At 41.6% G+C, this 12,488-nt stretch overlaps 1 protein-coding gene across 10 annotated transcripts in view; it reads right to left on the bottom strand.

The window, feature by feature from the left end:
* SGMS1 (sphingomyelin synthase 1) overlaps positions 1–12,488 on the bottom strand; it is a 293,995-nt gene that overhangs the window by 1,947 nt on the left and 279,560 nt on the right. For all 10 annotated transcript variants that reach the window (XM_019937812.3, XM_019937481.3, XM_019937273.3 and 7 more), the window contains 2 exons: positions 2,055–2,208; positions 369–535 (listed from right to left, as the gene is read on the bottom strand). In XM_019937812.3, the coding sequence (XP_019793371.1) occupies positions 369–535; positions 2,055–2,208 (321 nt within the window). The remainder of the gene's footprint in view (positions 1–368; positions 536–2,054; positions 2,209–12,488) is intronic.

Below are 12,488 nucleotides of genomic sequence, written 5' to 3'. Positions count from 1 at the left end.
TCTACGATGAAAACAGAGAGAGTTAATTAAATGTTAAGTATTAAGCTGCTGAGGGGCCAAAGATAGAAAAGAAGGTAGGACTGCAAATCAAGCAAGAGGTAGGTACAGCTTAAAAAATATTTTCCAGGGACAATGAGAGCGTGACTCTTGTTCTAGAAGGATGCCGTCTCCTATGTCATTATATTAATGACATCTTTGATTCAGAAGTGGATCAGCATCACAAGAGACAACACAACCTTAGCTGACTATCTCTTAAGACAAGAGAAACCGAAGACATCTGTGGGTTCTTTGCGCTTTTCCCCCTGCCACGCCAGCGACGGCAGGCCAAGAGCAATAGGGGTTAAAATCAAATGGGGAGAGAAACTCACTTGCTGATTGGCCATAGTGTGGTACCACCAGAAGAGTCTTGTGGTGATGTAATATGCCACCACCACATCCACAGTGTAGTGGTCATGCGCCAAGAGAATACAGAAGATTCCAACCACGCTGAGAAGCCAGCAGATCCAGTGGTACCACCACAGTCGTCGAGGGGAATCTGAAAAGGAGAAACTTGCAATAGTCCCGTTATTCAAGTGCCACTAAGGGCACCCGACCATGCCTCAACTACTACTTCTGAATCCAATTACCTTGGATCTTCCCTTCTGAAAACAGATCTTTTGGGGTAGCAAACCTAAGGGCTTTCGTTTCTCTGTAACGGAGGTTAGAAGGGAAGCAGCTTATTTCATAAAGTGATTTTCTTAGCCATAGTAATTTATATTTGGTTATTACTTGATTCATGTAATTATAAGTGTAGCTTAAAAGGACAAATAAGGACAGGTTAATGCATCATGCTCCATTAAAATACAAAACAACACCGCCCACTGACAATTAAATTTACCAGGAAATAATTTGGGATTAATGCTCTATACAAAAATCAGTACCTTTTGATCCTTATACACAGACTAGGCAATTATAATTGATACAACTGCCTTATTTGCTTTCCAAGCTCTGCAACCATACACTAATTTGAAAGTCTTTGAGATGTCCATTTCTCAAATACAAATAAGAGAGAATCCAAGTGCCTGGGAATTCAAGCCCAAGTACGTTCCCAAGGGCAGGGCAGTGTCTGGGAAGTCACCTGATGGGAGATTCAAAATCTCTATTCGTGCAGGCCTTCCTACCTTGTATTCTCACTAAGTGGGCTTCAGAGGGTCTGAAATTTTAGGCAACAATGTTGTCTGAGTGTGATCTACCCTTCTCACCCTGGGAAGACAGTTTAGGCTTTTACAGAATTTTCAAGGGGTCCAAGTATCCATCATTCATTCAACCACTATTTATTGAGCATCTACGATGTGCCCAGGACAGGAACTGCTCTAGTCACTGGAATCAATGAACAAAATAGGCAAAGAGCCTGCCTTTGTGGGGAGATCCCTTCCTAGTACTGAAGAGAAACAATAAATAATAATTATAATAAAGTAAATTATACATTATGTTAGAAGGTGTTAAAGCCTATGGAAAAGTAAAAAATTGAACCAAATCAGTAGGATCAGCAGTAGAGAGGGTGAAGGGAGGTTTTTCAGTTTAGATGCAGTGGTCACGGTTGGGGGTAGGGTCTTAAGAGTATGTACAGGGCTCCATGTTCCATTTCCAGGAAAATCTGTACTTGGTACTCTAACAATACAACAACAAAGACCGGCTACCGTTCATTCTCCCTGCACCTCTACTAGTGTCCCTATATGCCATCTATTTTAATTTTCACAACCTCTCCCTCATTCATGAAGGAGCTATCAGTATCTCATTCTAAAGATGAGGAAACTGTGACTTACAGAGGTTAGAGGTTTTCCCCAAGGTCACAGAGCTAGTAAGTAATAGCACCAGGATTCAAAATCAGTTTGTGACCCAAGTCTTCCAATATGGCATCTCCAAGGATAAGGCTTAACCCCATTAAAGTATTGCAGGTACCAACCAGCAGGCGGTTAGGAATCCCGCCCCCCAGGGCCGCTGACATCAGGCCTGTTCTGTTCCCATTTTCCATGCCCAGTTACATTTCTCATGGAAGGCTGCTTTCGACTTACACTCTTTGATAAATAGGTAGGTGAGTGTGAGCATGACCGTGTGGCCGCTGTACAGGTAGTCCCCACACATGTTGTGGGAGCCCGTGATGGACAGGCCGCCACCAGCAATGAGCTTCATTATTCTCCTCAGTTGGGCTTCCCAGTCTCCGAAGAGCTGGTGGGAAAAGAAAAAATCAGACTATTAGCCCACATAAAAGTCTGCTATGATTATAACTTATATTCAGAATTAAGCTTTGTAATATTGTGATTTATAATGAGAAATATATATTTGGCCTTCATCCCTGTTCCTGGCACAGAGCTTCTACAAACTTTGGAATTTCCCGAGAAGAGATAGAGGTGTCTTTGGTTATTCATAAAAGCCCCTTTCAACCACACCTAGGTTCATGTTCATGAGTTCAAGGTGACTTCTGGAAAGCCCCTAAGGATGGGGGTGGTTGCCAGGAGATCCAACCAGGTGACTAAAGGGTTGGAACCTCTTTCCCACTTCCTGCCACTTCCAAGGAGGGGAGAAGGGCTGGGGGTTGAGTGAATTACCAATGGCCAATGATTTAATCAATCATGCCTCTATAATGAAGCCTCCACAGAAATCCAAAAGGACAGGGGTTTGGAGAGCTTCCAGGTTGGTGGACGTGAGGAGATGTGGGGAGAGTGATGCACGCCCCTTCCCACATACCTTGCCCTACACATCTCTTCCATGTGGCTGGTCCTACGTTACATCCTTTTATAATAAACTGCTAATCTAGTAAGTAAAATGTTTTCCTGAGTTCTGTGAGCTCCAGCAAATTAACTGAACCCAAGGAGGGGGGTCATAGGAACTTCCAATTTAAAGCTGGTTGGTAAGAAGTATAGGTGACAATCTGAACCTGTGATCAGAGTCTGAAGTGGTTGGGGGCTGACAGTCAGTGTGAGATTGAGCCCTTACCCTGTGGGATCCGATGCTATTTCCAGGTAGACAGTGCCAGAATGGAGTTAAAGAGGGTTAGAGATTTGCTTGTGTGTGTGCGTGTGTGGGGAAACCCATATATCTAGTCACAGAAGTATTCAGTGGGGTTTTCAGAGTACAGGAGATGCACAGGAGTGTTTTTCCTTTATGAGTTTATATTAAGACATGTAAAGTCACCGCCCCCCGCCCCCCGCCATGAAGTGTGCCCACTCAACATTCACTGCTGTTCAGACAGCCCTTGGAAGAGTGTGGTCCTAGAGATGAAGCAGGCAGCTTCAGAGCTCCCCTTACATGTTGGCACTTTTTAGAGCTCATGTCAGCAGATACTTAGTTACTAAAGTTTTTTTTCACTACACTGTTAAAGACTGACTGATTGATTTACTACCATAACTGCCATCTGGGGGAAAATCTCTGGGAAAAATTTAAAGATCTATTTCACACGCTTGGCCTAGAGGACAAATGTTCTATTAACTTACTAGCTAAAGCAGCTGGAGGTTAGAAAGTCAAATATATGAATTTTTTTTTTGGTATGTGATTATGGGGGACCAAATTGAAGCAAGGGACTGAGTAGGATGTACCTTCAATCTTCTGAAATTATGTGGGTAGAACTGCATGTTTTTCCTTTTAATAAGAGTGAAAAAGTTTATAAATAAATCTACCTGTCTCTGATACAAGTCTGGGCTGGATACTAGAGTGGTAAATGGCATGAACAAGTCATTCACCGAAACTTTTGTTTGCTCTGGCAAATAAAATGTGTGACTGTCTATATTTTATGTTTGTTAGCATTCTTTTAAATTTTGGTTAGCCAATTTAATCACCATGACCCCTTTTCAACATTTAACTGATAATATTCTGGGCTCTGGGAAACATGTTTCATTATAATTTCCCTTTAAAAAAACTGATCAAGATTTCTAGTTAAGGACGTCAGGTTGAACATACCACATAGCAGATATGGATTTCCAAATTGAAAGGGATCACTGAAAGTCCAGTTCAACAGAAGCAAACAGATCTACATAGCAAGACTCAGCATTATGGAACTTCAGAAACTTGGGGCTAACAAGGGACCTTCAAGCATCCAGAGATCAAAAACAAGCTTCACACAAAAGATCAAGAATCAGGCTTCTTCAAAAGCAATACTGGAAAAGAAAAGGCTTCAGAAAAATGCCTCCAAATTCTGAGGGAAAATGATTTCCAATTTAGAATTCTATACGCAGCCATATTATTAACTGAGCCTAATCTTAAAAAATAGACCAAGGATAAACTAAAGTCATTTCATATATACAAGATTTCACAATATTTACCACCTATGTATTCTTTTTGCGGGAAATTACAGAAGATGTACTCTACAAGGCAAAGGAGAAAACAGAAAAAAGAAGAAACGGGATTTGCTAGGATGCCAGCGAAGGGAATACTGAGAGCTGTGCTGTAGGCCTAAGAGAGGGAGCCCCCTAAATGGGTGAGTCAGAGCTCTGGAGATGAGGCTAACAGAACACCTAATTCCGCGGCTGCACTGAGTCAGAACATGGGAACGAGTAAGTACACAGAAAACTAACAGAGCAAAAAAGCAAGGCAATTACGGACTCTACAGGAAATGAAATATTGTGTTGAAAAGTAATTATAGGAAACTATATGACTTGGCTATGAATAGCATCTACAAAACTGTAACAATGTAAGCTCTGAATACTGAGTTAAATCAAGGACAGAAAATGACACTGGGAAGATGGGATAAGAAGTCTAAACTACTGTACTGGGATGGTGGGGGAGGGGAAGAAGGGAAAAGGCACAGAACACATACAAGCTGCGGGGGAGGATTGTGTGGGGAATACGAGGGCTCTAAATCCTGGCCTTCCCCAGCAGGAAGTCAGCAACAGCCTGTATTGGAAATTATAAAGAAACAATATTGCCATGGCACTTAGAGACCTGAGGATAAGCACATACACACACAAAACTTCTGTGAAAAGAGTTAAAGAAATGAAGGTAAACACCACGAGACTCAGTTGAAAGAGCTAAAGAGAGTAGGAAAGCAGGCTGAGTGTGATTAGGGTAAGGGTTGCGTACCATGGTTTTCATAATAAGTCCTGTAGGATCATTTTGTTTCTTAAATTGCACGCATGTATAAACATGATAAAAATTTTTTGAGAGTTTTAAATTGAAAGTTTGGTCTGGTTCTGTCATAACAACGGGTAATAAATGGAAGAAAATTACGGCAAAAAAGCTTAGGTGGTTCTTCAGTTTACATTATTTCAAATTGTCCTTTCGAAACTCCCTCTGTGTTTTGAAAACTATACATCATATTCTTGAGCACCATTCCCCCTCAATTTGCCCTCTCATTTTGGTAGGAAAATATTTGTGGAGAAACTGTAGGGGTAGGAAAAGAGGGAGAGATTATGAGGTAAACATGGCATTGAGGAAAAACAGCCCAAAATTAATGCTCCATTTCTTAACACATCTATGCTTTCTTTTAAAAATATCTTTCCATGATTGTCAAACCTCTGCAAGGGGGAAGGCTCTTTAAAAGCTCAGTGGGGAACAGGAAAAGAAGATGGATGGTTACAGCTACATAAAATTTTTAAATTACACTCTAAGAAAGTAAACAAATTCTAAGGCAAATGACAATACAATTGGAGCAGAAACAACTTAACATCTTTACCGTGTACACAGTACACATAAATCAAGTAAATAAGACCATTTAGGAAACAAAATTTATCAAAGGACAAAGGATGTGACCAGCTGGAGGCACTGGCTCTGTCAAGCAAATAGAAATAAAAATGAACGTTAACAGGAGCTCATTCTTTCCCATATCAAATTAGCAAAGCTAAAAAAAGATAGCCAATGGTGGGGCAGGGACAACGTCACTGATCCTCTCAAACAGGCTCCTTAAAGAGGAGGGAAGGAACGTGGTAAATGCAGCAGCCAGCAGTGCAGGAAGGCAGTGGCCTCTGAAACAGACAGGCTGGGTTAAAAGCATGGCTCTCCTACCAATTAGCTGTGTGACCCTGGGCAGCCGAACCACTCTAAGCCTCAATTTCCTCATCACCAACCTGGGGAGTAATATATTTATTACAACTGGCAAAATCCTCTGCAAAAATAATCATCAATATTGACCACAATCCAAACAGCCATGACCTGTGTGTGACTCAGTGCTTAGTTGTTTCTAGGCACCCACCTCCAAGAAGTGAGCCCGCACATGAAGAAAACCTTTACGCACAATATTATTTATAAAAGCAACAAACTAGAAACAACCCAAATGGGAATTGGTAAATAACTGTTCCCTTGCCATTCAGAACCTGGGCCAGGGGAGCAATGGCAACACCAGGGGTTGCCTGTCATTACAGGCATACCTCGGAGATATTTCAGGTTCGCTTCCAGACCACAGCAATAAAGCGAATATTCCAATTAAGCGAGTTTCACGAATTTTTTGGTTTCCCAGTGCATAAAAAGTTATGGATATTGTAGTCTATTAAGCGTACAATAGCATTATGTCTAAAAAACCAATGTACGTGCCTTAATTAAAAAAATACTTTATTGCTAAAAATGCTAACCATCATCCGAGCCTTCAGCAAGTGGCAGTAGTAACATCAAAGATCACTGGTCACAGATCACATAACAAATACAAAGTTTGAAAAACTGCAAGAATTACCAAAATGTGACGCACACATGAAGTGAGCAAATGATGCTGGAAAAATGGTGGTGACAGACTTGTTCCACCCAGAATCGCCACAAACTTTCAGGTTCTAAAAACTGCGATAACTATAAAGTGTAATAAAGCAATGCTCAATAAAATAACGTGTGCCTGTACCCCCTCAGGACCTACTGAGCCAGAATCTGAGGTGATTCAAATGCACACTATAGTGATTCAAATGCACTGAACTAGGCCATAATTGTTTAATACATTATTTAAAAATAAGCATACAATGACTTTGTAGTAAGTTATATCATAAATATTTTCTTCTACCAAGAGGAAAAAAATGAAACAAAATGTTTGGTATAATTATAACTGTTTAAAAAAACATGCACTGGAAAAATCTAGGATGTACACACTGCATGTTAGCATGGTTTGCATGGAAACCGGTAGGAGTTCCCTGCTTGTTGGGCTAGAAAGGAGGGGATTCCTGTGGAGTTCTGCAGTTCTGAGATTTAGGTTACCTCTGAGTACAGGCAGGAGACACGGGAAGAAAACAGAAGAAGAGGAGGAAAAGGAGGAAAAGGGAGGAGGGGGAGGGGGGAGGGAGGAAGAGGAAGAAGCAGAAACAGGAAGCTCCCAGTTCCATCTTCCTTCCTTCTCATTTTAGTTTCCTTCTGCACTCTGCCTGCTACCATTTTCCAGAGTCCTCAAAGGGCTGCTCCAGACACTGTGGCCTGTGTGTTGGGTTGCATTCAGTGGGAAAGAGGATGGAGTGTGTACCTGGAGCTCTAACCTCCCCATCAGTAGACTTCTGAGTGCTCATCCTTGAAAGCAGAGATATTTGGGGGACATTCACACAAACACTTTCTCAGTGGGCACTACAAAGCTGTGACAAGGTCTTGCATCTGCATCATTATGTGAATTATGATCTCCTAGGGTCAGAGAAAAATCACTTTTCAGTAAAAACAGAGCAATTTTCTTCAAGTTCTAATGAACGGCCAAGAAATTAACTGGCTAAATTACTTAAGCAATATGAGACATAGAAAGAAATGGAGAGCAGAAGACAGACGGAGAGGCTTCTGAAAGAGACAGACCACTCCAGAAGGGTTCAAACCAGTGAGCCTTTGGTTACTAAAAACCAGGTTCCCCCAGTATGTTTTTTTTGTTTGTTTGTTTTTTTGCGGTACACGGGCCTCTCACTGTTGTGGCCTCTCCCGTTGTGGAGCACAGGCTCCGGACGCGCAGGCTCAGCGGCCATGGCTCACGAGCCCAGCCGCTCCACAGCATGTGGGATCTTCCCGGACCGGGGCACGAACCCGTGTCCCCTGCATCGGCAGGCGGACTCTCAACCACTGCGCCACCAGGGAAGAGCCCCCCCACCCCCGTATGTTTTCAAGGCTGAATACACAGTGCTCTGATGATAGGCTGTTCACCACCATTCAGTTTGCAGATGGCCTCATGCACTTGCCTTTTCTCTTAAGTGCATCTGAAAAGTGGGGACATTCACTGTGCTTCATCCCCTTCTGGCAGGAGAGGGAGAACCTAGAACCCAAACTCATCAAATAATGCTGCACGAATCAATGGCTTTGGTATAACTTGGAGGAAGGGCTGAAAGTGAGTGCTAAAGAGCAGAAATGCTATTTAATAGAATCCTTGAGTCTTACCAATGCTTCATCTTACAGCAGCCCTGAAAAATCAGCGAGGCAGGTCTTAACTCTGTCCTGGGTCCCCCGGCTGTTCAGTTTGGGAGCTGGAATGGGTCCCAAGTCCTCTGACTCCACGTATGTATTATCTGCAAACTGCACACTACCTGTACACTGCCAGCGCCTCCCCAAGCCTGCATAAACCAAGAACCGGATACACATGAAGCAACCTTGCCCTGAGCAGCCTAGGTTCCTTACAAAGGTAACGTCATGCCATCATGCCCCATACCAACCACCAGGAACAGTCAGATGTCTCTCAGTGGACCTGTCCTCATTCATGCATTCAATGAATCTAGCTACTACCACCAGGGCAAATAACTTCTTGTCTTGTTCCAGAAGAAAAGTCTTCCTCCAAAACAGAAAATTCACTACCATCCATGGCATGTAAAGAAAGCTGTTCTTCAACACCCAGACCACAGGTCAGATCCGCTAAGGGAATCAAGCATCAGGGAACAGCAGGATCAGTGGAATCCCCATCGATCCATGTCCTGCGCAGCCTGCAACTGGGAAACACACGCTACGTGCTGCAGTCCCCGCCTCAACTTCAACTCCCAAACAAAAGCAGCAAAACTATGCCACTTCCTGAATTTCAACAGGCACACGGCCCTTCTAACCAGTGATGGACACTTAAGAACTAATTTGAGCCATGAAATGTCCTTGAGCATGACCTTGAAGACTGAGGGGAAGATGGTGTGTTGCTAAGTTTGATGAATGTTTTAGATTTCACAGCAGCAGTGAGAGGTTCAAAACTGCCCCTTATAATTTCTCTGACCTTCTGTGATACATATATACCATGAAGATGTGGTACATATCTACAATGGAATATTACTCAGCCATAAAAAGGAATGAAATTGGGTCATTTGTAGAGATATGGATGGACCTAGAGTCTGTCATACAAAGCGAAGTAAGTCAGAAAGAGAAAAACAAATATCGTATATTAATGCATATGTGTGGAATCTAGAAAAATAGTACAGATGAACCTATTTCCGGGGCAGGAATAGAGACTCAGATGTAGAGGATGGACGTGTGGACACAGTGGGGCAAGGGGAGGGTGGGTGGGAGGAATTGGGAGATCAGGTTTGACATAAATACACTACCATGTGTAAAATAGCTAGCTAGTGGGAACCTGCTGTATAGCACTGGGAGCTCAGTTCAGTGCTCTGTGATGACCTAGATGGGTGGGATTGGAGGTGGGGAGGGAGGTCCAAGAGGGAGGGGCTATATGTATACATATAGCTGATTCACTTCATTGTGCAGCAGAAACCAACACAACACTGTAAAGCAATTATATGCCAATTAAAAAAAAAACTGTCCCTTATAATTTCTCATACCTTTTTGTGACTGTCGATTGAGGAGTAAAAAAAAACAACAAAAAGGAATGTAGGGTCGTTTGTACATAATAAAATATTACATTTTGTTTGTACAGAGATTCCAACTTTTTAACAGAGTTTTCCTGTCAATTGGCTCATTGTAGCCTCACAAGCCTGTCAGGTGGTTAGCGTATGTGTAATTATATCCATTTTACAGATAAGCAAATAGAGGCGCTATTTTTCTATTTCACAGTGGCTCAGTTGGGATCAGATCCAAATGTCTTACCTCTCACTAAAGGATCTTGCCTTTTGGTTCCCTGGAAAGAGCAGCTATTGGTGCAAACACTTCTCCAAATAACAAAGGCTGGACAATGTCTCCAGGTTCACTTTTTTTGTTGTTTTTGTCATGTTAATGAAATTGAAACCACTTTACATAAATCAGTTAAATATAGTTGAACGGTTTAAAAATTTTATTCATTATTCACTAAAGATCTATTTTTCGTAAGTGTTTTTTCCATTAAATCAAATTTCCCCATCTCTAAAAAAGTTATTTCCATGGGTATCTTTCACAAACAAATTACACATTTTCCACCTTCTTGAGCAAGGTGTTTTCAGTTTGATCTTAACTTTCCTTGCTTTATGTTGTGCTGCGTAGGAGGGATGCTCCAAAGACCTCTAAGCTTATGTCATAAGAACAACAATGAGGATAAATCCAGCCGCAAGCCCCCGTTTTGGGTTAACCATCCAGGTGGCTCTGGACAAACCATTTTACCCATTCTAGCTTCAGTTCTCTCATCTGTAAAATGGCGAGAATACCACCACCTCATCCTCAACCCTCACTGCCAAAGGGAGGTAATGTTTATAAAAGTGGTTGCTCAAAAATTATAAAGCGCTATACAAATATCAGACCACAGTACAGTGATCAAGTTAGGTCCATGTTTTGGGTGAGGAGTTCCTTAAGTGAGAACTCAATGCTTAGCAGCCAAGAAGTGAAATTCTCCTTAAATACACAGCCCTCACGGATGTTCACCTGTGATCACTTTTATGAATTCTTCCTCACTTTTATGAATTCATTTCATTCCTGGGAAGATTTAGTTTCATCCGCAAATATTATATCCATCTCAAATGATCTGAAGTAGGGAGATTTCCCTATACACATCCTCTTAGAACTCAGATATACAACCTTAAAAACATTTTTCCCTCCACTGAGCTCTGAGGGATTTGGCTCTCCACACTGCTCCATTATCCAATGTATCCACGAGTTCCTATACCAGGCAGGCTTTTTTTTTTCATGGGGAGGGGTCTCTAAATAATCATCAGTAATAAAGCACTCATCCCCTACCAGCCTCCCTTTCCCCCAGTAAAAACGTAAAAATGTTTTCATGGCCTTTAGTAAGGAGACTTACCAAAGCCCTCATAAAATCTTAAAGATCAGCTATGGATTTCCATTTACCCAGATACTTATTTGTCACATTAAAGAAATCCAGTATTTCAGTCAGGCAAGATTTCCCTTTAACAAAAATTATATCTGAGAGATTCTGTAGCCTACCTGGTCATGAGGTGAAAATTGAAAAAAAATTCCCTCAAATTTTTGCTTTGAAAATGTGTAAATCTAAAGAAGAGAATAATGAACATCCTTAGGCTCATCAATTATCAATATTTTGCCACATTTGCTTCTCCTTCTTCTCCCACTTTTTTTTCCTGGGCCATTTGAGATTTAAGTTGAATACATTATGACACTTTACCCTTAAGTGTACAAACAAGGACATTTTCTTCTATAATCACACTCACGAAATTTAACAATGATAGAATACTATCATGGTTAATAGACACCCTTATTCAGACTCCCCCATAGTCTCAACAATGTCCTGTATAGCTTTCCCCCCGGAATCTAGGATTCAATCAGAGGAGACATATTGAGGGTACTTGTCATACTCTTAATTTTTCTTAGTCTACTAGTTTCTCAGTCCTTTTTTTTTTTTTAAATGACACTGACATTTTATTTTAAAGAGTCCAGTCTAGTTTTTTTATATCAAGAGCATGTCCCTCCATTTGGCTTTTATCTGACTGTTTCCTTATGTTTAAACTCAGGTTAAATGTTATTGGCAGGAATATACAGAAATGATGTGTCCTACCCAGTGCATCAGATCAAAAAGCATCCGATATCATTTGTTCTGCTGCTGGTTTGATCACTTGGCTGCCAGAGTGTCTGCCAGATTTCTCCTCCGAATACACACCTTTGCCCCTTTATTATTAACAAGCAGTTTGTGACTTTTTGAAACTATATAAATATTATGGTGCCCCACCTTTCACCCAGTGGCTTTAGCATCTGTTGATGATTCTTGCTTGAATTATTACTACAGTGGTTGCAAAATGGTGATTTTCTATTTCTAATATTTCTTTTATATCTAGCAGTTAATTTTTTCTCCACCAGCACTAATTTTTAAAATGTTTCTTATTAACGTATTATAATTAATTACTGTCATATTTCATTGTGGTGCTCCAATTGTCTCACACGTGGCCAGTGGGAGCCTCTCAAGCAGGACAGTATGGCTTCTGAATGGAACCCACTGGCCTGCAGTGTCTGGGAAGCTCTGGAACCTTCCTCAGGACAAAAGTCCTGCTGTCCATCTGCCTGTACTCTGACACAGTGGATCACGCTTCGTGTAGAGTCATATAGCGTCACCTCCGAGGCTCTTCGGATTTCTTCAGTGAATGCTTTTTCACCCTGGTGACCTCTTCACACTAGATGGCTGCTGCCGTGTAGGAAACCTCTGTCACCTTCCCAGTGTCTGCCCTGGTCTAGGCATTCCTCATCTCTAAACTTGAAACACCGCACAAAAGCAGCCTCAT

The sequence above is a fragment of the Tursiops truncatus genome, chromosome 16 (assembly GCF_011762595.2).
Source record: "Tursiops truncatus isolate mTurTru1 chromosome 16, mTurTru1.mat.Y, whole genome shotgun sequence".
In the NCBI taxonomy this organism is placed as follows: domain Eukaryota; kingdom Metazoa; phylum Chordata; class Mammalia; order Artiodactyla; family Delphinidae; genus Tursiops; species Tursiops truncatus.
The sequence above is the reverse complement of the archived record's forward strand: the minus strand, read 5'-3'. Positions and strand labels throughout refer to the sequence as shown.